The 25,976-nt window shown below is 42.9% G+C and overlaps 1 protein-coding gene across 1 annotated transcript in view; it reads right to left on the bottom strand.

Moving 5' to 3' along the window:
- The window catches only part of MYO18B (myosin XVIIIB), a 268,281-nt gene that overhangs the window by 92,401 nt on the left and 149,904 nt on the right, over positions 1–25,976 (bottom strand). The window contains exon 32 of the mRNA XM_034948321.3: positions 16,844–16,996. Coding sequence (XP_034804212.2) covers positions 16,844–16,996 — 153 coding nt within the window. The remainder of the gene's footprint in view (positions 1–16,843; positions 16,997–25,976) is intronic.

Here is a 25,976-nt window from a genome sequence, read left to right as displayed (position 1 = left end):
ACTGATGAATAGCATTACTTCTCTATGTGAAGCCATCTGCCTGCTTTAAATACCTAGGTGAAATGTTTGCTAGGATTTGTTAAGCTACTAGATGAGTTGACTAGACATATGGAATGAGGTGTGGAGAGGAAAAATTCCAGTCTTTGGGCAGAATGGTTAGAACCTGGATTTCTGGGTCTGGTTGAACAACTGAGGGGATTTAAAAATACTGCATCACAAACACCACAGGGAAAGCATTCTGGTTAAGAAATGGTGTCTTTGGAAGGCTATTCTCAACACATCCCAGGCCTTGACATCCCATCAGGGCACTTGAAAGAACCAGCCTTCAACATTAAGGCTTTCCCTGAAGGGAATCACCCACAGATCAAACTAGAGACAGCCCTAACATCAAACAAAATTGTTAAATGCAAACATATTAAGAATGTCGGCCGGGAGCGGTGGCTCACACCTGTAATCCCAGCACTTTGGAAGGCCGAGGCATGCAGATCACCTGAGGTCAGGAGTTCAAGACCAGCCTGACCAACATGGAGAAACCCCATCTCTACTAAAAATACAAAATCAGCCAGGCGCGGTGGTGCATGCCTGTAATCCCAGCTACTCGGGAGGCTGAGGCAGGAGAATCGCTTGAACCTGGGAGGCAGAGGTTGTGGTGAGCTGAGATGGCGCCATTGCACTCCAGCCTGGGCAATAAGAGTGAAACTCCAACTCAAAAAAAAAAAAAAAGAATGTCAGGCCAGGTCCACCAATGGTCTGTGTGCAGCCCAGAAGTCTGATGACAGTGGCCATGGGGGAGAATATCTTAAGACAGTGTGGTGGCTACTCTTGGTGCCTTTTAACTTAAACTATTTGGGTATATATTGAATATTCCATAATTTTCATGACATTCTGCTCCAGACCATCACTTATCAATGTATCAAAACACTTCCCTGCTGGGCATCGTGGCTTACAGCTGTAATCCCAGATCTTTGGGAGGCTGAGGCAAACGAATCGGCTGAGGCCAGGAGTTTGAGATCAGCCTGGGCAACATGGTAAGACCCACCTCTACAAAAAATACAAAAGTTAGCCGGGCATGGTGGTGCACACCCATTAATCCCAGCTATTCGGGAGGCTGAGATGGGAGAACTGCTTGAACCCAGGAAGCAGAGGCTGCAGTGAGCCAAGATCACGCCACTCACTGCACTCCTGCCTGGGTGACAGAGCAAGATTCTGTCTCAAAAAAAAAATCTTCCTGAATATTTATTTTTCTATCTTCTTCAAAGTAATAATAAATATTATTAGTAGTAGTAGGATAATCACAACTACTTAGTATCAAGTGTTTACCACGTTGCCAGAGACAGAATTCCGTCCCCTAGAAATGTGTATGTTGAAGCCACCCCCTAATGTGATGGTATTAGGAGATGAGGCTTTGGGGAGGTAATAAGGTTTAGATCAGGTCATGAGGGTGGGGCCTCCATGATGAGATTCGTGCCCTTAGAAGAAGAAACACCAAAAAGTTCCTTCCTCTCTACCATGTGAGGACACAGAGAGAAGGCATTTGTCTGTCTGTAGGCCAGGAAAAGAGCCCACAACAGAACCCAGGCATGCTGGTACCCTGATCTCAGACTTCCAGCCTCCAGAACTATAATAAATAAATGTCTGTTACTGAAGCTACCTAGTTTAATTTTTTATGGTATTTTTTTATGGCAGCCTGAGCTGATTAAGACATGTTAATTTATAACATGTAACATTTCTAGGAAGTAGCTGTTTTCAGTTTCAGATGAGGAAACTGAGGCACAGAGAGGTTAGTTAACTCATCAATGTCACACAGCTAATAGTGAAGGAGGCAGAATCTGAACCGAGGTCTCTTTTAAGTCCACAGCTTTTTCCTGTAAGCCCTGTGGAATATGTTTACCACCTGCTGAGTAAAGCAGGCCTCCTTTCACTTGTCTTAAGTCTATTTCTTTGAGGGTTCAAGAGTCCTCCTAATTTTTTATATTTTAGGATCTAAGGACTGCTTGAATCCTCCACCACTGAACAGACTTCAAAAGCTTCTATCCTGACTTCCTCTCTGGTGATGATGAATCTGGATCACACTGATGCTCCAAAGAGAGAAAGAAAAATAGAAGAGCAGGATAAAACATCCAAAAAAGGCCCTCCCTGATCCCCGTCTCATTTACATCCCTCTTTTATTATATTCCAGCACCCCTTTGCTCCCCTGAACAGCACCAGGTCTTGTGCCTCCACGTCTGTCTCCCCACTGGACACTGGGCTCCTGGAGGGTCACCTGGCTCTTGTTCAACTCTGGGTCCTGACATAGTATGAACTCGACACATGTCGTGTACTGGGAGACTGAGGCAGACACGTGAGCTCAGCAGCATCAGTGAACCCGCAGGGTGAGCCAGGGCTGCCTGACTGTAGCCTGTCTGCACTGCATGCATCCTTGGGAAGAAGCCCGCAACCAGGAGTGCTCCCCCATCCTCCGTGCATAGGTCTCTAACCCAGATACCCACAGTGTGCACAGGAAGGACAAGGGGTGGGACCTGTGGGCAGGATCCCCCTCTGTAGGAGGAAATGACCTGGACAGGGAGGGTGACCACAGCCTTATTCACCAGACCCCACATACCCGAGCTGGTACCTTTCTTCAGAGCCAGAAGGAGGGTACTCTGGGAGAAACAAGGGAAGCCCAATTATAACCAAGTACCCCCATTTTTCTAAGACACAGGGTTTTTTTTTCTCTTCTTTTCTCCTTTCCCCTTTCCCTCTACTTCCTACTTAGCCCTTTTTGAAATGCAAAATAACCTCTCACCTCCCCCTCACCCAATGTTCCCTATAGAGCAAGTTCATCTGTGTGCTCCAAGATGAATTTCTCCTCCAGAGCAGACAGTTGATTTGGAAATCAAAGCATGTCCCCAGGAAAGTACCCCCTCCAGGGGTGGCATGCCTAAGGCATGACCACTCGGCCACTTTTACAACTTACTCTTGCCCAGAAAGGTGCCAACTCAACTGCCCGCTAGGTAACTGCCTGGTAGCAGGGAGACCCCCCTCCCTTGCTCACTCTCCTCCTTACCTTATGGAAGTGTCTGCTTTTTGCTCCAAAGGTAAAGTGGCACACTTAAAGTAGGATGTTTTGTGCCCTTCTCCCAAGCTAGCTTCAGAAATAAACTCACTTTTCCTGTACCAGGCCTGGTTCTTGTTAATTGGACTCTACATGCGGTGGCCAGCAACTAACCCAATTTTCAGTTACACTATTAATGGTCAGGGCAGAGGGCATTTTAATGAGATTTCTCCTTAATAAGTGGATTATTTTGCTAAAAAGAAAACACACCGCGTGTGTGCACACACCCACACGAGCCTGGAAACCACCAGCGTAATTCAAATCCTAGCAGAAACTGATTGAGCACTGAGGGACGGAACCACGAGTAGTGAAAGGAAAATATCTTGAGCCCCCGAATCACTAAGCTAGACGGAAAATTCAAGCTGGGAACTGCTCAGGGCAAATCTGCCCTCATTCTATTCAAAGTCATCCCTCTGCTCACTGAGATAGATGCATATTCTGACTGCCTCCTTTGGAAAGGCTTATCAGAAACTCAAAAGAATGCAACCATTTTTCTCTCACCTACCTGTGACCTGGAAGCCCCCTCCCAGCTTTGAGCCGTCCCTGCCTTTCTGGACAAAACCATTGTACTTCTTACACATATTGATTGATGTCTCATGTCTCCCTAAAATGTATAAAACCAAGCTGTGCCCCGACCACCTTGGCCACTTCGTCAGGACTTCCTGAGGCTGTCACAGGCGCGCGTCCTCAACCTTGGAGAAATAAACTTTCTAAATTAACTGAGACCTGCCTCAAATTCTGGGGGTTCACAGAGTCATGGCCGTGGAGGTAGACTTTCCATCATCCTGCACCACTCCCACCCTCACCAGAATATCCAGCTAAACAGAACACCCTCTGCCTGACCAACTGATTTAAAATTTGGATTCTAAGATGTTTAACATTGACCCATTAGATTACATCAAAATCAAGAATTTCTCTTCATAAAAAGACACCACCAAGAAAATGTAATGGTCAACCCTAAAGTGAGAGAAAATAATGGCAATAGACATATGTAGCAAAGAGCTTCTATCAAAGTATCCCACAAATCACTAAGAAAAATACAAACAACCCAACAGAAAAATAAGCATATGCCTTGGACAGGTAAAAATAAATATCGAAATGGATGATATACTTTGAAAAGGTGAACATCAGAGAAGTGCAAAATAGAATAAAAAATATTCTCCTTCCCTCGGAATGGCTAAAATGCCAACAACTGATAATAATACCAACTGCCAGCCATGACAGGAAGCCAGTAGGACTTTCATGTTCTGTTGATGGGAATGTAAATGTCTACAGGTACCTTGGAAATTTATTTTGTAGTATCTGCTAAAGACAAAAACCATGTGTACTATGACCCAGAGATATCACACTTCTAGTTATGCACCCTACAGAAATGCATACATTTGCTCCCCTCCCATAAAATAATGTGCAAAAAAATGTTCATACTGCCTCTATTCATAACCAAAACCTAGACAAAACCCACATATCCATAAACAGCAACATGGATAAGATAAATTGTGGTAGTCACATACAACCGCAACAACAATAAACCAATTATTAGGTTGGTGCAAAAGTAACTGCAGCTTTTGCCATTAATTTAATGCCATTACTTTTTGCCATTACTTTAATTGCCTAAAACACACGCAATAATATCAATATAGCTCACATGCATAAATAGAGGAAAAAAAGGCAAGATACAAGGCCAGCACGTGTGGATGGTGAGAATTTCTCTAACGAGAAACATGGGAAGACAGAAGACAAAAGGCCTGTGTGGAAGGGGACAGGTTCTCACACTGGCATTTGGTTCATCACCCTTTCTGCTAAAACCACCAGGTGCCTTTTGAGAACTGGCCTTACTGCAAAGGCCAGGTGGAGGGTGGGGCCAGGGTAAGGAGATTTTATCTTCCCCAGGATTACTCAGTGCTTGAGACACTGGTGCTAGGATGACAAGCTCATCCCTTTTGGTCTGGGACTTTCTGGTTTTAAAAGTCCTTTGTCCTGGGAATCTCAGACCTGCATAAATAAAAATGGCTCTGAAATTGGAAAGAAATAGGGGTTCACATTCCAGTTCACCCAAAATTGAGGAACATTCTACAATGCAACTGGCCTGAACTCTCCAAAAAATGTCAGTATCATAAAAAAAGACAGACTGAGGAACTATGACACCATGAAAATAATGGAAGCAGTTTTACTTTCCAAGTTGGATCCTAAATTGGGAGATAAATTGCTGTAACGGACACTGGGGGGTAATTGGCAAAATTTAAAAAGACAGCAGATAAAATCAGGGGTCAGATAATAATTATTTTAGGCTTGGAAGGTCAAGAGGCAAAATCAAGTATATATGTGGGTACTTACATAACCACCTTAAATGTAACCATTTAAAAACAAACAAACAAAATTCTTTGCTCACCAGCTATAATAAAATAAACAAACAAAAACCACAAAGAAACCTGCAGTTGGCTGGACTTGGCTTTTGGGCCCTAGTTTGCCAACTCCTGGATTAGAAAATATTTTTAGGCGGGGCGCAGTGGCTCACACCTGTAATCCCAGCACTTTGGGAGGCCGAGGTGGGCAGATCACCTGAGGTCGGGAGTTTGAGACCAGCCTGACCAACGTGGAGAAATCCCGTCTCTACTAAAAATACAAAAAATTAGCTGGGCGTGGTGGCGCATGCCTGTAATCCCAGCTACTTGGGAGGCTGAGACAGGGGAATCGCTTGAACCCAGGAGGCAGAGATTGTGGTGAGCTGAGATCATGCCACTGCACTCCAGCCTGGGCGACAAGAGCAAAACTGTGTCTCAAAAAAAAAAAAAAGAAAAGAGAAAGAAGGAAAGAAAGAAAGGGAAGAAAGAAGGAAGGAAGGAAGGATTTTTATCAATATTAAATTTTGTGATTTTGATTAGGATACAGGGGCACCATGTCTTTAACTTGCTTTTAGATAATTCAGAAAATTTATAGAGAGAACCAGATCGCAAATGTGGAAAAATATTAAAAGTTGATGAATCTGGGTGAAAAACTTAAATAAGCCCTTTGAACTATTCTTGCAACTTCTCTGTAAGTTTTAAATTCTTTCAAAATATATTTTCTTAAATCTCAGTTCCATCCATCTCTGTGACTTTGAGCAATTTGCCTCTATGCAGAGCCTCCTCCTGTATAAAATGGGCATAGGCTGGGCGTGTTGGCTCAAGCCTGTAATCCCAGCACTTTGGGAGGTTGAGGCTGGAGGATCGCTTGAGCCCAGGAGTTTCAGACCAGCCTGGGCAACATGGTGAAACCTCATCTCTACAAAAAAACAAACAAACAACAACAAAAATTAGCTGGACATGATGGTGAAACTTCATCTCTACCAAAAAAAAAAAAAAAATTAGCAGGGCATGGTGGCACATGCCAGCTACTTGGGAGGCTGAGGTGGGAGGATTGCTTGAGCCTGAAATGTTGAGGCTGCAGTGAGCCATGATTGAGCCACTGCACTCTAGCCTTGGTGACAGAGCAAGACCCTGTCTCAATAAAAAAAAAAAAGAAAAAAGAAAAAAAAAGAAAAGGCATAATACTAGCTGTCTCCTCTCCTCTGGAGTCTGGTCACCACCTGTCCGGTCTCTCCCCACTCATTCACTGAGCACTTGCTGTATACAGTCACACTCCCACACACTGGTTCAAAACAGAAAAGGCTCCTGCCGTTGCAGAATTCACTGCACTCAAGTGGGTTTGGGGGATATAATCAGGTCATGACGTTGATATATTTGGCACCATGACTAGCACAGTGTAAAGAATCAATGTTCCCCGTCAATATCGTTGCTGTAGAATAGTTATCACGACCTTGACAGGCCCCTCCATGACTAAATGGTAACAGGTCCTTTTGGGGAGATGTCCCCGCCTTCTTGCTTATAATGAAACCAGCCTCTTCCCACTTCATTCATCATAGCATTGAATGTGTCAATATTTGTGGGGTGAACAGGCCTGTGATAACCATGTTTTTAACCAATTACAATTCTGTCTTTATCTTCTCCGACAGGAGGTTATGTTAATATTGAATAAATTCACTCCAACATAATCTTTTTAAAAAAGGCTCTTCAAATAAAACATCGCAGGAAGCCACCTGTTCCATAGTTCCTGGCTGGGGAAAAATGTTCCCCAGGTGCCCACACACAAAAGACTCCCATCAGGGTCATCTTCCCAGTGCTTACTAACTATTTCCAATGTCTCATGGAAGCATGGATGACACACGGTGATAAATGTCCCAATTAAGGGCACTGAGCATGAATCCAGGGTTATTAGTCTTCTAAGCACTAACAGAGAGCCTCGGGCTATTAACAAACCACTGCTGGGAGCTCACAGTGTATAAGTCGCACAAGGCTTTGTGGCTCCATCTGAGTAAACACCGGAGCTGACCCAGAATTCCCAAGTGGAAGGACCTACAGGAGCACTCAGGGTGTCCAGGGAAGATGTGGCCTGTAGTCCCTGCACTTTGGGAGGCCAAGGCGGGTGGATCACTTGAGCCCAGGAGTTCAAGACCAGCCTGGGCGACACAGAGAAACTTTGTCTCTAGCAAAAATACAGAACAATTAGCCAGGTGTGGTGGTGCATGCCTGTATTCTGCTTGAGGTTGAGGCTGTAGTAAACTGCGATTGCACCACTGCACTCCAGCCTGGATGACAGGGCAAGACCTTGCCTCAAAATAAAAAAAAATTTAAAAAGGATGTAATAGCCCCGAGACAGTAGAGGACCAACAGGAGGCATTGGTGGCATGGCGGGGAGAGGTTAAATTCCCAGGTACCTGAGTCGGATTCCTTCAGTTCAAACCCAGGCTGGGATTTTTATTAATTACCTTTGTGACTTTGGCTAAGTCTTTTACTATGTTTACTCACCCCAGTCCCTGCCTTTAAGGGTTTAGAAAAAAAATGATGGAAACAAAGGAATAATTACAGGGAGTGACAAGTACTAACTTAGGGGCGGGCCCAACAGATTGTGGGGAAGGAGAGGCGGCACCCTCACCCAGCCCATGGAGGTCCAAGAGGGCTCCAAGAGAGGACACCCAAAGTCAATTTCACAGAATGCTTAGATGCTTATCAGGCAAAGAGGGATCAGTGAAAGAAGCAAGAACCCAGCCAAGGGCATTGCTTGGGCAAAGGTGAAGAGGTGAGGGCAGGTGCAGAGGACACCAAGCCATCCTAAGCTTCGGGTGAGGGGTGACAGGAGGGTAGGTGCCAAAATATGCATCCGTGTAGGTCAAGGGAAGAAACCTGGACTTTAGGCTGAAGGCAATGTGAAACTACCAATGGATCTTGAACACACAAAGAACCAACTTTGCGTTTAAATTTTAAAATTCTCTCTCCAAAGATCAGACGGTACAAAGATTGCTCAGACAAGACCAGAGGCCAGCCAACTTGAGAGAAATCCAAGTACTAGATATTCAGGTGGACTGTAATACAAGCAGAGAGAGACAGGGGATGCATTTCAGAGCTATTTAGAGGGTACAATGACTTGGTGGCAGCTTTGTTCTCAGAAGGAAGAGGTGAATACAGCCCCCAGCATGAATTAAGTAAACGACTAAAGAGTTCAGTGCAAATCCTTCTCTATCTAACAGAAAGCAAATAACATATTGCCTCTGTGGAAGAGACAAAGGTCAGAAGCATGAATCAAATAGGGGGAGAGAAAAAGCAACTGCTGCCCTGGAGCAGACATCATCTCCGACTTTCTCCTTGGAGCCAGGTGTTAGCATCTGCTGCTCACAGATGTTATTTGTGCACAGCGATTATCTCAATTATATATCTTGGTTGTTGGAATTGCTTCTGTCTCCAGATTAGTTCGTTTCCAGTGGAAACATTCCATGAGAATTAATTAGAAATCAGCTCTGAAAAAAACAGGTGTCATTAGATTAACCCCACACCTTGTCTGCCTACCTGTTCCAAGAGGTCTTATAAAATCATGTGCTCAGAAACTAAAATCTTCCAATAGCTGACACCGGTGAATGAAAGGAGAGAGCCAATTGGGGATGTTATGTTATATTTTGAGATCACTGTCTTTTTTTTTTTTGAGACAGTTTCGCTCTTGTTGCCCAGGCTGGAGTGCAATGGTGTGATCTTGGCTCACCACAACCTCTGCCTCCCAGGTTCAAGCGATTCTCCTGCCTCAGCCTTCTGAGTAGCTGGGATTACAGGCATGCGCCATCATGCCCAGCTAATTTTTGTATTTTTAGTAGAGAAGGGGTTTCTCCATTTTGGTCAGGCTGGTCTTGAACTCCTGACCTCAGGTGACCCGCCCGCCTTGGCCTCCCAAAGTGCTGGGATTACAGGCATGAGCCACCGTGCCTGGCCAGGAGATCACTGTCTTAGAGTTTTCAATTTAATGACTCCTTTCAAATCCATGGTCCAGTGTTCTTTATATCAGCCCAATCAGCTGAGATTATCGTACCCCCTTATTAGGCAAGAAAGACTCTATGCAAGGCAGCTGACTTGCCCAAGATCTGCAGCAAGGTAAGTGTCATTGGCAGGATTTGAATCCTATATATGGCTTTCAGGAGTCTTCTGTATTGTATCAGGAGGGTTTTAAGCCTCAGGTGTTCACTGAGATGTATCCAAAGCTCCCAATGGAGGGAAACTGGGAGAAAAGAACCAAATGATTATCTTAGGGTTCTAGATGCAGGGGCAATGAACAGAGGGGGTGCCTGCCCATCTGGAGAGAAGATGCTGTAGCTAAGGGAAACTGTTGCTGCTGGTAGAGCCTGATATTCTGCACATCAGGGCTCCTGTGATTTAGCTGGGGACTTGCCTTTTTTTTTTTTTTTTTTTTTTTTTGAGGCCGGGTCTTACTATGTTGCCCAGGCTGGTCTCAAACTCCTGGGCTCAGAGAAAAAGACCTCCCTCTGTCTCCCAAAGTGCTAGGATTACAGGTGTGAGCCATTGCACCTGGAATCCTGCCAATTTTTACAAGCCGTTCTGGCCACACCTTCCTCTGCTCAATAGCTTTCTATGGCTCCCTGTGGCTTTGGGATAAAACTGAAGCCCCTCAGCCAAGCTCACTAAACCATTCATGAACTGGCTCCAGCCTCCATTACCAGCACTATCCTCTCTGCCCTTTTAACCCCTGGATACCTTATACTCCAGCAATACCATGCCGAACTGAATATGCTTTCTGTCTCTGTGTGCCTCTGCCCTTTTACGCACTGGTGTTTCCTCCTAGAATGTCTACATACATGTACCTTATCTAATCAGCAATTCATTTCCATCTTTAAAGAGATAACCAAAGCTACCAGCTCCTCTCTCAAAGCAAAATTAAGGGCCTCCTCTTTAGCTAGTCCAAATAGTCCTCCAATAAAGAGTATCGGGGAATCTGCCCCGATATTCACGTAGGTTCTTTTCTATTTTCCTTAAGCGTCAGCCAGCTTGAGAAATAAAGGGACAGAGTACAAAAGAGAGAAATTTTAAAAGCTGGGTGTCCGGGGGAGACATCACATATCGGTAGGTTCCGTGATGCCCCACAAGCCACAGAAACCAGCGTTTTTATTAGGGAGTTTCAAAAGGGGAGGGAGTGCGCGAATAGGTGTGGGTCACAGATGTCAAGTACTTTACAAGGTAATAGAATACAACAAGGCAAGTGGAGGCAGGGCAAGATCACAGGACCACAGGACCGAGGCGAAATTAAAATTGCTAATGAAGTTTCAGGCACCATTGTCATTGATAACATCTTATCAGGAGACAGGGTTTTGAGATCAACCAGTCTGACCAAAATTTATTAGGCGGGAATTTCCTCTTCCTAATAAGCCTGGGAGAGCTATAGGAGACTGGAGTCTCTTTCACCCCTGCAGTCTCGACCATAAGAGACAGGCGCACCTAGGGGGGCTGTTTATAAGCCTATACCTCCAGGCACGTATTCTCTTTCCCAGGGATGTTCCATGCTGAGAAAAAGAATTCAGCGATATTTCTCCCATTTGCTTTTGAAAGAAGAGAAATATGGCTCTGTTCCGCCTGGCTCACCGGCAGTCAAAGAGTTTAAGGTTATCTCTCTTATTCCCTGAACAATTGCTGTTATCCTGTTCTTTTTTCAAGGTGCCCACATTTCATATTGCTCAAGCACACATGCTGTACAATTTGTGCAGTTAATGCAATTATCACACGGTCCTGAGGCGACATACATCCTCCTCAGCTGACAGGATTAAGAGATTAAAGTAAAGACAGGCATAGGAAATCACAAGGGTACTGACTGGGGAAGTGATAAGTGTCCATGAAATCTTTACAATTTATGTTTAGAGACTGCAGTAAAGACAGGCATAAGAAATTATAAAAGTATTAATTTGGGGAACTAATAAATGTCCATGGAATCTTTACAATCCATGTTCTTCTGCCATGGCTTCAGCTGGTCCCTCCATTTGGGGTCCCTGACTTCCCGCAACAAAAGAGTTTATCACTCTGCTTGTTATAGCCTGCTTCTAGGACTAGGAGCCCCTTAAGGGCAGAGACCTTGACATTTCCTCTTTATCCCTGTAGCTTGGCCTCAGATTCATTCCAGAGTGGAGATCATATCCATATTTGCAGAGTGAACACAGTTCTAACATGTGCATTCAAACACATTCCCTCCTACATGTCCTTTATACAACAAAACTTTCGGCCAGGTGTGGTGACTCACACCTGTAATCCCAGCACTTTGGGAGGCTGAGGTGGGTGGATCACTTGAGGCCAGGAGTTAGAGACCAACTCAGTAAAACCTGGCCAAGATGGTGAAACCCCATCTCTACTAAAAATACAAAAATTAGCAGGGCATGGTGATGGATGCCTGTGATCCCAGCTACTCGGAAGGCTGAGACAGGAGAATCACTTGAACCTGGGAGGCAGAGTTTGCAGTGAGCCAGAGATAGGGCCACTACACTCCAGCCTGGATGACACACTGACACTGTCTTTAAAAAAAAAAAAAAAAAAAACACCTTTCTCTAGGTTTTCTGTCATCACAGTGAGCGAATGTGAAGGTCGCAGAACATGTTCTAATTTCTTTTTTTTCTTTTTGAGACGCAGTCTTGCTCCATCGTCCAGGCTGGAGTGCAGTGGCACAATCTCGGCTCACTGCAAGCTCCACCTCCTAGGTTCATGCCATTCTCCTGCCTCAGCCTTCCTAGTAGCTGGAACTACAGGCTCCTGTCACTGCATCCGGCTAATTTTTTATATTTTTAGTAGAGACAGGGTTTCACCATGTTAGCCAGTTTGGTCTCGATCTCCTGACCTTGTGATCCACCCTCCTCGGCCTCCCAAAGTGCTGGGATTACAGGTGTGAGTCACCGCACCTGGCCTTTTTTTTTTTTTTTTTTTTTTGACAGAGTCTCGCTCTGTTGCCCATGCTGGAGTGCAATGGCGCGATCTCAGTTCACCACAACCTCTACCTCCCGGGTTCAAGTGATTCTCCTGCCTCAGCCTCCTGAGTAGCTGGGATTACAGTCATGCACCACCACACCGGGCTAATTTTTGTATTTTTAGTAGAGACAGGGTTTCACCATGTTAACCAGGCTGGTCTCGAACTCCTGACCCCAGGTGATCCACCCGCCTCAGCCTCCCAAAGTGCTGGGATTACAGGTGTGAGCCACTGTGCCCAGCCACCTGCTCAAGTTTCTGAAGGCTTCATTGCCTTTCCCTCCTCAGCCCCTGGGCCATCATGTGATGATGATGATGCTTTGCTTTAGAAAAAGGGCTCAGAGAGGTCGGGACACTTGTCAAAAGTCATGAATTAGCAAGTGCTGGATCCAGTTTTCTCTACTCAAAAATTAACTAATTTTAAAATGGGGGAAATAAGATCTGTCACACTAATATAACCTCAGTGACAGTTTCCTCATCTGCAAAATATACATGCTACCACTGAACTCAAAAGGGTGTTCTGAGGGATAAATAAAGCCTATGGTTCCCCCCAGAACCCCTTCATGTGGTTGTTTAAAAATGCAGATCCTGAATTCCAACCAAAACTTGATTTTTTAAAATGGGGTGGGGGAGGGGGCAGAATCCAGAAGTCTGTGATTTTAAAATGGTGTTTAACTTCTCTGATGTGCAGCCAAATTTGAGAAACCCCAAGACACTAAGGAAAAGTCTGGTACATAGTAAGTGCCTGACAATAGAAGTTAATAGGACCCGTATTGGGCAAACCAAGTTGTAAGGGTATAGGACATGTATTGCTGTGTGCCCTTAGGTAAATTGCTCAACCTCTCAGAGACTGCCTCTTCATTAGTAAAATGGGTTAAAAATAGGAATATCCACCTCCTAGGGTTATGGCAAGGATTTTCTGAAATAACACACTTAAGTGTTGCTAACCAAACCTCATCTGCACATCCCATCAATTCCAAATCAGCTCCAAGTTTGTCCCTTCTTGCCATCTCTATCAATACTCCCCCAACCCAGGTGACCATTTCCTCTGGCCTAGAAGGGTGCATTAGCCTTCTAAGGATATTCCCTCATACCCTCCACAATCCAATCTCCATGCAGAAGTACAATCCTCTAAAACGTGAATCAGATTCTGTCACGCTTCGCTCACAACCTCCCAATGGCTTCTCACCACCCCCGGGATAAAATCCAAACTTCCAGGCCCCGTATGTTCTGGTCCCTGCCTATTTCTCCTTCTCCCAGGGTATTTTAGCTGACCACCCAAGCTAAACAGGACGCCCCTGCAGTTCTCTATCTTAGCACCCTATTGATTTCCTTTCTCATTCAAATTAAGGTGTGGGATGATTCTATTTATTCGTATCATTGTTTGTCTTCTTTTCCATCAGATGTAAATTCTATGACGGTGGGTACCACCGCTGTCTCACTATCCATGGTGCTTATATCCAGCACATTGCCTGACACACAGTAGGTGCTGCATAAATATTGAATGAATGAAATTGTTCAGCACCATGCTCAGCACTTAAGTAGCAGCCAGCAGCAGAGTTAGCTCCCTCTTCCTTCATCCTCCTGTCTGCTTTCCCTACCTATGTCCCTGGAGCCTTCAGGCAAAGGACAAATACTGTACATTGGAGAGGAGATGCAGCAATGCCCAATGTCATCACTGCTTTATTTGATTAGCTCTGACTCTGGCATCCGGGACACGTGCGCTGGGAGCCAAAGCAACTGTACCCTGACCTCTGGTCCACGCAATCCCATCCTTATAACGATTTCCATGACAACAGCAACGAAAAGCCAAGGCTGTGGATTTCCTTTGATAGGAGCCGGATGCAGAGACTAGGAAGAAGGACTTTCAGAAGAATGAGGCTCTTTGATTCAGCTCAAAGCGCCTTCATTAAATACCACTTTTTCCCAAGAACATGCATTTTAACCCTGCAGAGGGAGAATTCTCATGAATACTTAATAAAAAAAAAAAGAAAGAAAAAGTAACAAAATCTCTGTGTGGTTTCTTTTCAAAAACATCCACCTGTTGGGGGAAGGGAAGCTTGGGTGCTGTGGCACTGGGGACATTTTGATGGAAAATGGGCAGGTATGTGGCCTTCTGCCAAGGGAGTTGCTCAACTCAAAATGCCTGGCCCCTGGCTGGGCAATCACACAGCAACTCTGCCTACCTAGAAGCAAGCCAGGTGCCTCAAGCTTCCGTACCCACCTGGTCAGCCAAGCAGACAGGAAGACGGAATGTGAGTCAAAAGCATCTCTCAATTCTGCACTTAGAATCACAAGCTTGGTATTCAAATCCCCGACTCTGCCACTTACCTGCTGTGTTACTTTGGACACACCACTTGCCACCACTGGACAACATTTTCTCATCTGTAAAATGGGCACAATGCCACCTCCCCTCCCCTAGGGGTATCATGAGGATTAAGCGGGGCAATGCGTTCAAGCACAGATGATACTGGCTTCCTGACATGGCCATGAAGAGGATAGAATGACCAGCCATCCTGGCTTGCCCAGGACCCAGGACTGGCAATGCTAAAACTAAGAAAGTCTCAGACAAGTCAGGATGGTGGGTCACCCTAGAAGAGAATGATTTGATAAAGGAGATGGCTAAGAGTCGCAGAATTTTCAAGACAGAAGGGCCCTCCCAGTGTCTTCTGGTTTAACAAGTTTACTTCTGCCATATTCTTTCCAATAGCACATAAACTCGCTCTATTCATGAGAAAACCATCAAACCCAGATTAAAGGACATGCCATAGGATACCTGTCCAGTGCTCCTCAAAACTGTCAGGGTCATAAAAAGCAAGGTCAGCCTGAGAAACTGTCCCAGACCAGAGGAGACTGAGCAGGTATGACAGCAAAATGCAGAGTGTGGTCCCGGGTTGGATCCCGGGAGAGGAAATGGGAGAGACTGGTGAAATTCAAACCAAGTCTAAATTTAGGTTTTTGTTTTGTTTTGTTTTGGTTGAGGTCTTCTAGTTAAGCGAATAAGCTCTAACTGAAATGTTTTGTTTTACAGATAGAAACTGACACCAGAGACTGGAAGCAGCCGAAGCTGTGGGATCGCTGTTTCCAACCCTTGGCGCTATAGTCTGCTGCCTTTTGCTGTCTTCCTGGGGACCTGTTGGTCATCATGGGCTGTGTCTCCAGAAGGAAGAGAGAACGGCACTGGGTTTGGAGTCAGGAAACATGGGTCCCAGGCCCAGCTCAGCCTCTGACTGGAGGAAGGGACAGTAACCCTCCAAGAAGGCAGGTGGCAAAGGCATCTGGGCTTAGCAAGAATGACTTATCCGAGGGAAGGTAACATCAATTGCATGGACACAACACTCCCAACAGAGCTCTGAGCCTCCCCAGGTGTCTTCAGCTCCCCATGGGGACCGGTAGCAAATCCTGAGTTCCTGCTACATCATTCAGCTTTGGGACATCTCTCCGCAAGGCTTGCACCACCCTGTGGGATCCATTCGCACTTCTCAACACTGGCTGCCCTGGGCCACAGTCCGCCACCGCAACCGCCCACACTCATCACATCTCCTTAGGTCCCCAGGCTCTGCTCCGGCCTCACCTCCCTACCACCCTCAGACCTGCCGCTCCTCCTGTCCTCCTTTCAGACGGCCCAAGGATGGTAGAGCCTGAAGGCCTGGGTTCAAATCCTGGCTCTGCCGCTTTCAAGCTGTGTGACTTTGGGCGGGTCATCGTACCTTTCTGCCACCCGATCACCTGCACTTGTGAAATGAAGCTGATGATCCTCACCTCACTCAGCAATCCTGAGAACACCATGCAGCACCATGTGCAGAGATACAGAGGACCCAGTACCTAGTGAGGGCCCAGCTGGTAGCAGCCAGTGGTCAACATCATGCCTTGATCAACATCATTAGCATACTAATAGGCAGTCAGACTGCCAACGTTTGTATAACTGTTGCTGTTGTTAAGCATTGGTTTTGCATGACTGGCACTATTGCTATTTGGCTCATACCTAGTCCTGGCAGTCACCACACACACTCACATACACACATACATACATACATACACACACACACACACACACACACACACACACACACACACACAATTGCTATTTGGCTCATACCTAGTCCTGGCAGTCACCACACACACACGCATACACACACACACCAGGCACACTGCACTCAGCCATCCTGGCCAGTGCTGATCTGCCCAAGCCCTCCAGACAGAAGAATTCTGTCTCATCTCTGAAAAAGGGAACAGGACTCCTTCTTAGACCCCTCCTCCTCACCTACACTCCACGTGACCCTCACAGCCCTGAAATGCCCCCCATCTCCCTGCACATCTTTGAAAGTTGGAGGTTGGCACCATGGTTCCGCTCATACCTGGGAGGGACAGCAATTCTCTGCAGGTCGTAGCATCCTCCCCAGCCTGATTCTCAAGGGGATCCCGTGACACCCACCTGGCTGTGCACTTTCTCCAGCTCCTCCTTGCTGACTGATGTCTTGCCATCCTCCATGGTGCCCAGAAGGAGCTGCACATCTGACAACAGTGCATGTGTCCTCCTGAGGTCTCTCCGAAGTCGCTTCTCCACATCAAAGTCCCGATGGCCAATCTGAAAGCCAAAGGGAGACCCATGAGCTTAGGTGGCAAAGCAGTGGCCAGGGTCTAAGTTTTCCAGAACCAGGTTCCCTGGTTTAAATCCTGCCTCTGCCACTCACACCGTGTGACCTTGGACAAGACCATTCTCCTCTCCAAGCCTCAGTTTCCTCAACTGAGAAATGGGATTGGCACCAACCACATTGGGCTGCTGTGAAAATTAAATAAATGCCTAGCCTAATGCTTGACACAGAATAAATGTACAAGAAATATGAGTTACTATCATTGCTGCTATCATAGCCCGTATGGATCCAAAGCCACTCTGTCATCCCATCTTTTGCACGCAAGTCATCAGTGTGACCTCACCTCATCTCGTAAGAGCCTCATGTGCCAGGTGAATCCCTCTGCTGCTGGCCAGGTTCTGCTGACAGCAGTTAGGACAGTCCTGGGTGGGCAGGGACTGGACAGAGCCTCTGGACTTCTGGAGAGTTATTAATGTTATTGATCTGGGTGTTGTTTTATGAGTTTATGAAAATTCACTGAGCTGTACACGTGGGATATGGAGTACTCTGTATTTGTGTTGCACCTCAGTAAATTGAAAATGTACTCCTTTTGAAGTCAATCCTTTCTGTTCTTTGGTCCTGTTTTCCAGTTTAAGGACAAACAAATGAGATCATTTTCTGCAGAGGAACCTTACCCAGAGGTGAGTACATTCCTTCCCCCAGAATCTTGAATTTGCCAGGGACAGCTGTCAAGGGAGTCCCAAAGAAGCCGCATCCTGGACTGGGCACCAGGAGTGTGACCTTAGACTCCTTGACAGCCTTCAGTGGCCAAAAAGTACAGTTTAAGCCAAAGCAGAAGAGGTGCAGAATTATACTAGGGCCCTACATGAAATTTCGACAGCTGGTCACCTCTCTAGAAATAGTGCTGACTTAAAAGACAACGTGTTAACATCCCTGAAAGAAACTAACAACTCCCTTCTTGGACTCTTCAGGAGACCAGACGATACAATACGGGCCTGTCCATCAGATGGGGAGTTTCAAGGAAAACAGGGTGCAGATGCCTCAACACTGGGATGTGGTTTTTACACACCTGGAAATCTGTGTCTCCACATGAAATGCTAACCATTTCCTGGGATGCTTAGAATGTCCTGGAATATTCTAGAAAAAACATGGGGTTGAGAATGAGCAGATCTAGGCTTTAAACCCTGGCTCACCATTTGCTGACGATGGAACAGTGGCTGAGTCACGCCACATCTCTGAACCTGAGTTTTCTCATCCACAAAAAGAGAGGTTAAAAAAAACACCCTATCCTTCGTGTTGAGATAAGACAAGGATCAGATGTGATAATGGATTCCAAAGCACTTTGTACGCTGTTGAGTGCTTTGCAAATATAAAGGATTATGAGTATTGTCTGAAGACCTAGAATGTGTTCCTCTAGATTTTGTATTTCTATTTCTCTACTGCTGGTTTTGAGTTCTTTGAAAAACGAGTTGGTTCTCAGAATATGGTCTTTATATCTGAAATGTATTGTTTTGGTAGGTTCAAAATGCTGTTCTATTATACACACACACACACACACACACACAGTCTCACCTGCTGAACTGAGTTAAGGGCTGGGCATTGTGCCAGGCTCTTTGTCACATGTTATTGCATTTAACTCCTGTGACAATCTCCTTAAATAGACCTTATTATTATTGCCTTTACAAATGTAGTAATAGCTTACATTTATAGACAGTTTTAAGTGTCATATACTATTCTAAACACTTTATAGCTATTGATGCATTTAGTCATCATGATGAATCGATGAGGTGTATAGTATTATGATTCCCATTTTACAGATAATGAAACTGAAGTTTGCAAAGATGAAGTAATTTGCCTCAGATCACACAGCTAGTAAGTGGCAGAGTTGGAATATGAATCCAGCTTTTCTGGCTGGAAAGTGGTAATTTTAGTAAAATATAACATTAGATAGGTGTGTTTTAGTCTTTAATTCTGAAAAATATATATTATGGGGGCGCAGAAGAGCATTATCCAGCTCAGGCTGGGATGGAATTGGGAAGTAGGAGGTAGCTACTCCTAGCTAGGGGAGGTGGAGGAAGAGCATTTTAGGTAGAAAGCACTTAATGAGCAAAGGTGGAGAGGCAAGAAATAATCTGGGCTATGCATTTCGGGGTGGTTGCCATGAGGGTATAAAACCCTGAGTTGAGGGGCAGGTTACAAAGTGAAAGAGGTTATCCAGGGCTCTTACATGGAGGAACAACTGATATGAAAGAGCAAATGATCTGCCCAATGTCATATTGCTACTAAGTGGCTATGCAGAGATCTGAATCCAGACAGCTCAGCATTAGGATGTAAGTCTCTAACTACTGCACCACAGTGCCTAGTGGAGCTGCTTCATAAACTCAGATTTACTTACTCTAGAACCCAGACTCATGAGTATGCTTAGGCAGTGGGCTTTGCACATTTCTTATATTTGTGTCTGTTTTTGTTTTGCATATATCCTAAAGTGCCTTTAATTCTCCTGTGGGGCGAGTTAGCATCAGGGACATTCCCTGATGTTGACACTGACCATGCAGTAGAGATGGCTCAGATTCTACGATCTTCACTGCCTGAAAGGCCCTGAAAATGCTGGCACTAACTCCTTTCCAGAGGAAGCACTGCAAACAGAATTCACAAGAAAATCTCAGACCAGTCATCCTCCCATTTATAACAAATTGCTACAGAGAGGAGGGCAAAAAATATCACTCATTAGGTTAATGGGAAATAAATGTCATTCTGCGAGTTTCCCTTTTAAAGCACAAAGATTCAAACTTTGATAAAGATGGTGAATAATTAACTAATAAATCTACATGATGTTTAGTGTTGTTGTGAGTAACTATATTCCAACCTTAGTTGGTTCACCATTTATCATAAAGGCAAATTGTTTGGGGAGCTTGTCAAATGTCCATTGTCAAAGGAATCTCCAAACACTATTAAAATATGGTCTAGAAGTGCCGTTAGGGATAACCAAACCACTTTACAGATGGGGAAATTGAGGCTTGGAGACAGAATGCGTGTTGCTGAGGGCTTCACAAATTAATGGCAGAACTGGCTGCCTGAGAACACTATGAAAAAAAGATGGTGCACAAAAATATGGTTCTAGCTAAGTGGACCTTATCGCTTTTAAGCAGAATCATAATAGGTTTTTAAAATGACAGATATTCAAATAATATAGACCTCATTTAGAATCCGCCTAGGGTACTAACTTGCTATGCAATCCTGGGCAAGTTGCTTTACTTTACTTTTCCGAGCCTCACTTCTTTCATGTATATGAAGGAAATAATAATATCTATCCCACAGCATTACTGTAAAAATTAATGTTAGTAAAAAATTATGATTAAGCATATATCTGGAAATGTATGAGTAACCACCAAAAGAACAGAAATACAGTTTGTAGCTTCTGAATCAATAGTTCAAAAGAGAACATAGAAAACATCAATCTATCCAAAAGTAGGAAAGCAATAGAGGGAGAGCAATGTAAAGGGACAAGAAACTAACAAAACACAAAATAAGATAACACAAAATAGTTTCAAATATATCAGTCATTATAACAAATGCAAATAAATTAAATTTTTATATGAAAAGCTAGAGACTAAAATATTGCATTAAAATTATCCAGCTGTTTAAAGAAAACACATGAACATGCATACACACACACACACACACACACACACACACACCCCCCTAACAAAGCTTTAAAATGAAATAGAAAAAGGTCTTGCAGGTAAACTGACTAAAATAAATCAAGCGAAATAAAATAAGGCAAAACTTATTCATGGAGAAAGAAAGACACCAAGTAAGAATCGAAGCAATGATCTTCAAGAAAATAAAGCAATACAAAACTTAGATGCACCTAAATATATAACCATAAAATACATAAAGAGAAACTATGACAGAACTGTTAACAAAATTTGGTATAACCATTCTCATGGTAAGGATATAACAGGACTCTCTTAGAAACAGATTAAGAACTCAAAACCAAAGTTAACAGGAGGTAGTTTTAAAAAATACATAATCATGTATTTTAAAACTTTTCCTTTATGGTTTATGCTTTTATATTCATATGTAATGTTGAAATAAAAATTTAACAAGGTTGATTCATTTGCCATGTATTGAACCCTAGGCCTCATAAACATTTACATTATTTTCTACTCAATAGTTTATTTTTGTTTCTTTGTTTGTTTTGTTTTTTGTTTTTGAGACAAGGTCTCGCTCTGTCACCCAGGCTGGAGTGCAGTGGCACAATCTCGGCTCACTACAATCTCTGCCTCCTGGGTTCTAGTGATTCTCATGCCTCAGCCCCCTGAGCAGCTGGGATTACAGGTGCCCGCCACAACACCCGGCCAATTTTTATATTTTTAGTAGAGACAGGGTTTCACCATGTTGGTCAGGCTGGTCTCGAACTCCTGACCTCAAATGATCTGCCCACCTTGGCCTCCCAAAGTGCTGGGATTACAGGCGTGAGCCACTGTGCCCAGCCACACACAATCCTTTATTAAACTCTACCAATAACTAGAGCAACAAAGAGATCTCAACAATTTCAAAGAAAAGATGTTATGCATTCTACCATGTTATCTGTCCTAAATGCCATTAAATTAAAAATTAACAATAGAAAGTTACTCCAAATCATCCTAAATGTTAATAAACTTGAAACTCAAGTTCTAGATAACTTACAGGTTAAAAGAAAAAAAGAACAAAAGATACAACAAGACACTTAGTAGATGGCACTAAAACAGCAATTCCAGGTAAATGTATTATCTTAAATGTATTATCTTAAAGAAAACAGTTTAAGTGGGATAAAAAATATTGAAGGTGAGTTAAACATTTTAATACTAAAACTGAAGACCAAGAACAAAAATCTAAACCAATGGAAAAAAGAAGGAAAAAGAAACAAATATAAGGTCAGACACTATTAAATACACAACAAAGAAACAATAAAACAAAAGCAGGTTATTTGAAGGGATTACAGACAAAACTCTAAGACTAATCATCATCAACCACAAAAAAACTCAAAAGTAAACATTATTATGATTAAAAAGAAAATAATCTGATACAGTAGAATTTTTTAAATAACGAGAAAATACCATGAACATTTTTTATGTCAACCTATTTGAAAAATTAGATGAAATAATAAATGTCTAGAAACATTAGTTACCAAAGTTCACTCAATAAGGAAAAGAATAATACCTGAATTTGTGTTCAATTATGATTACAGCATTTTGACACAGTAATCAAATAGGGTTACAAGCAAATTGTATCAAATCTGCAAGAACTGCATGATCCAAATTTTACAAAAAATTGTCTCAGAAATAGTGGTGAATTCATTTTATGAGATCAGTACAACACTTGACAAAGACAGTCTAAGAGAAAAAAATTATAAAACAATCTTACTTATGTGCCTGGTTTCAAAAATCCTAAATAAACTGTTAGCAATCCGAAAGAGCTGTGTATTGAAAACATATGACTGAGAAAGGTTTATTTGGGAAATATATCAGGATACATTAAATATCTAAAATATACTACATTAATAGATTGAGACAAGTCATCAGATTATCAACAATTGCAGAAAAAGCATATAATATTCAATAATAAAACATCTTTTTTTAAGATATTAGAAAATTACAAATACAAGACTGATTTAACCTTATTAAAGTTACAGTCACGTGCCACATTACATTTCCATCAATGATGGATTATATATACAACGGTGGTCCCATAAGCTTATAATACCATACTTTTGATGTACCTTTTCTATGTTGAGATATGTTTAGGTACACAAATACTTACCACTGTGTCACAATTGCCTCCCAAATTCAGTACAGTAACATACTGTACAGGTTTGTAGCCCAGGAGCAATGGACTATATCAGATAGCTTAGGCGTGTAGAAGGCTATCCCATTTAGGTTTGTGTGAGTGCACTCTAGGATGTTCCCACAATGATGAAATTGTCTAATGATGCATCTCTCAGAAAGCATCCCTGTCACTAAGCAATGCATCACTGTAATTATCAAAGACACTGCAAATATGTGTATCACAAAACTTTACAAGCACTCCTATTAAGGTCAGGAACAAGAAAAGGATGTCAAATATCTTTCTCTACCATTCAATCTTATACTGGAGGCAAATGAAATAAGGTAAGAAAAAGAAACAAGAAGTAGAAAGTATAACATTTTTTTTTAATTTGTTGAGATCTTTGTTGCCCCAATCCATGGTCAAGAGTCAAAACTGGCCGGGCGCGGTGTTTCATGCCTGTAATCCCAGCACTTTGGGAGGCTGAGGTGGGTGGATCATGAGGTCAGGAGACAGAGACCATCCTGGCTAACACAGTGAAACCCCATCTCTATGAAAAATACAAAAAAATTAGCCAGGCGTGGTGGCAGGCGCCTGTAGTCCCAGTTACTCGGGAGGCTGAGGCAGGAGAATAGCGTGAACCCAGGAGGTGGAGCTTGCAGTGAGCTGAGATCGCGCCACTGCGCTTCAGCCTGGGCGACAGAGCGAGATTCCATCTCAAAAAAAAAAAAAAAAAAAAAAAAAGAGTCAAAACTATTCTTATTTTCAAATGATAAGATTGTCAAGGCAGAAAATACAAAAAAGCCTACAGATGAAGTATGAAAGATAATAAGCGTTCAGGAAGTTTGCTAGATACAAGATTAATGCATGATAATCAATGGTATTCCCATATGCCACAATAACTAGTTGAAATATAGATAGAATACAGAAAAATATTCTATTCATAATAGCCATAGAAACTATAAGTTTCCTGAAAATAAATCTAACAAAAAAGTCCAAGATCTGTATAGAAAAATACAATAAAACATTATTGAAAGCCACAAATAAATGGAGAGGGCATATGCAATAATATAATAGTTCAATATAAAAAAAGTCAATTGTTCCCAACTAACTTGTAAATCAATGCAATTCCAATGAAAATTACATCAGGTTTTGTTGTAGAACCTAAATAAGAAGATTAAAGGGTCAATAAAACAGGCAATTTTAAAAACAGTCAAGGTAAGCTGTCCTACGAGTTATCAAAACCCAGCCATGAAGACCATATGGTGGAGAAATAGACAAAAAAAAACCAATGAGCCACAATGAGGAGTTCATAAACACACCCAGGCATACATGGTAATTGCAGGAAAAAAATTATGAACTAAAACATAGTTTATCCATATTGAGGAAGATAGATTCCTACCTCATACTATGCACCCCAATAAAATCTAGATGGATTAGAGACCTAAAAATGTCAAAAGCAATACTATAGAACTTTTAAGACACATGATGACATTTTTGTGAACTCAAAGAACAGTATCTTAAGATATAAAAGTGCAAACCATAAAACATGCTTGATTAACACGACTTTATTAAAAATATTTTTTATTAAGCTAAGGACATTATAAACAAAGTGAAACAATTATCCATAGTGTAGGAGATATTTGCAAAATATGTAACCAAAAATGGATTCGCATCTTGTATAAAGATCATGAACGATCAATAGAGAAAAAGGAGACAAACTTCTATGAACAGGCAATTCACATAAGAAAAAGCCACAATCGGCCAGGCACGATGGCTCACGCCTGTAATCCCAGCACTTTGGGAGGCCAAGGCGGGTGGATCACGAGGTCAGGAGATCGAAACCATCCTGGCTAACGCGGTGAAACTGTGTCTCTACTAAAAATACAAAAAAAAAAAATTAGCCAGGCGTGGTGGCGGGCGCCTGTAGTCCCAGCTACTCAGGAGGCTGAGGCAGGAAAATGGCATGAATCCAGGAGGCGGAGCTTGCAGTGAGCCCAGATCACACCACTGCACTCCAGCCTGGGAGGCAGAGCGAGACTCCGTCTCAAAAAAAGAAAAGAAAAGAAAAGAAAAAGCCACAATCAACATGTGAAAAATGCACAGCATCCCTAGTAATGAGGGCCACGCAATACCATTTAGCACCCGATGCCTGGAAAAAATGTTTAAAAATGTCTGACAGTGCCACATGTTGGTGGGGACATGAAGAAGTAAAATTTCAGACACGGCTAGTGACGATGGAAACTGCTGCAATCACTTTGGGGAACAATCTGAGCGATATTTAATAATTCCCAAATTGTACATTCCCAGGAGCCAGCAATTCCTCTTCCAGCTACATACCCTGGAGAGACACTCGCCCGTGTGCACAGTGAGGCAGATACGAGACTATGCACTGCAGTTTGGGGTTTTAGGGTGGAAGTAACTAACTACCCACCAATAGAAGTAGGAGATTTTAAAAAAATGAATGCTGTGTAGAAATGAAATGAATTAATTAATTAGAACTGCATGTATCATTATAGACTAATCTCAAAAACATAATATAGAGGGGGACAAAGTAAAGTGCAGAATCATATTGCTGCATGTGGCTGAAGTTGAAATATACATTCAGGGGAATTATACACTTCAAACCCTGGGGAATGGTTTCATCTGGGGAGGGAGGAAAGAAAGAGAAAAGCAGAGCCAGGATTGAGATTAGGAAGCGACATAAAGAGGCCACCAACCGTTCTTAAAACGTTTTGTTTCCTTAAAAACATCTGAATAAGAAATGGCAAAATGTTAATTTATGTGAACCCTGAGTGCTTGGTTCATAAACACCGATTACAGTATTTGTTCTGCTTTTCCATGGGTTTGGCAAAGGTCATAACAAAAACATTTAAAATCATCAAAAGTGCTAATTTATTAAAAGGATCCAACTTGGTGACTAACACAAAGATGGCTTTTTATTCATTTAAACTTACCTTCTCTTTACATGTAAAATTTATTTTTGCAATTTGTATAAAAACCTTGCTTTACTAGATTATCTATTCTGTTTTCTCAGACTATGCTGAATAGAATGCAACCTTCTCGCAGTGATTCCCCTCTATCATTCTAGAATCTGGTACTGGGCTGTGCTCTCTTGCCCTGATGCTGAAGGAAAGTCACCTCAATGGCTCTGAATTCAATGGT

This window comes from Pan paniscus, chromosome 23 (assembly GCF_029289425.2).
Source record: "Pan paniscus chromosome 23, NHGRI_mPanPan1-v2.0_pri, whole genome shotgun sequence".
NCBI classification, from domain to species: domain Eukaryota; kingdom Metazoa; phylum Chordata; class Mammalia; order Primates; family Hominidae; genus Pan; species Pan paniscus.
Note: the sequence above shows the minus strand (reverse complement) of the source record. Positions and strands in the feature narration are given on the sequence as shown.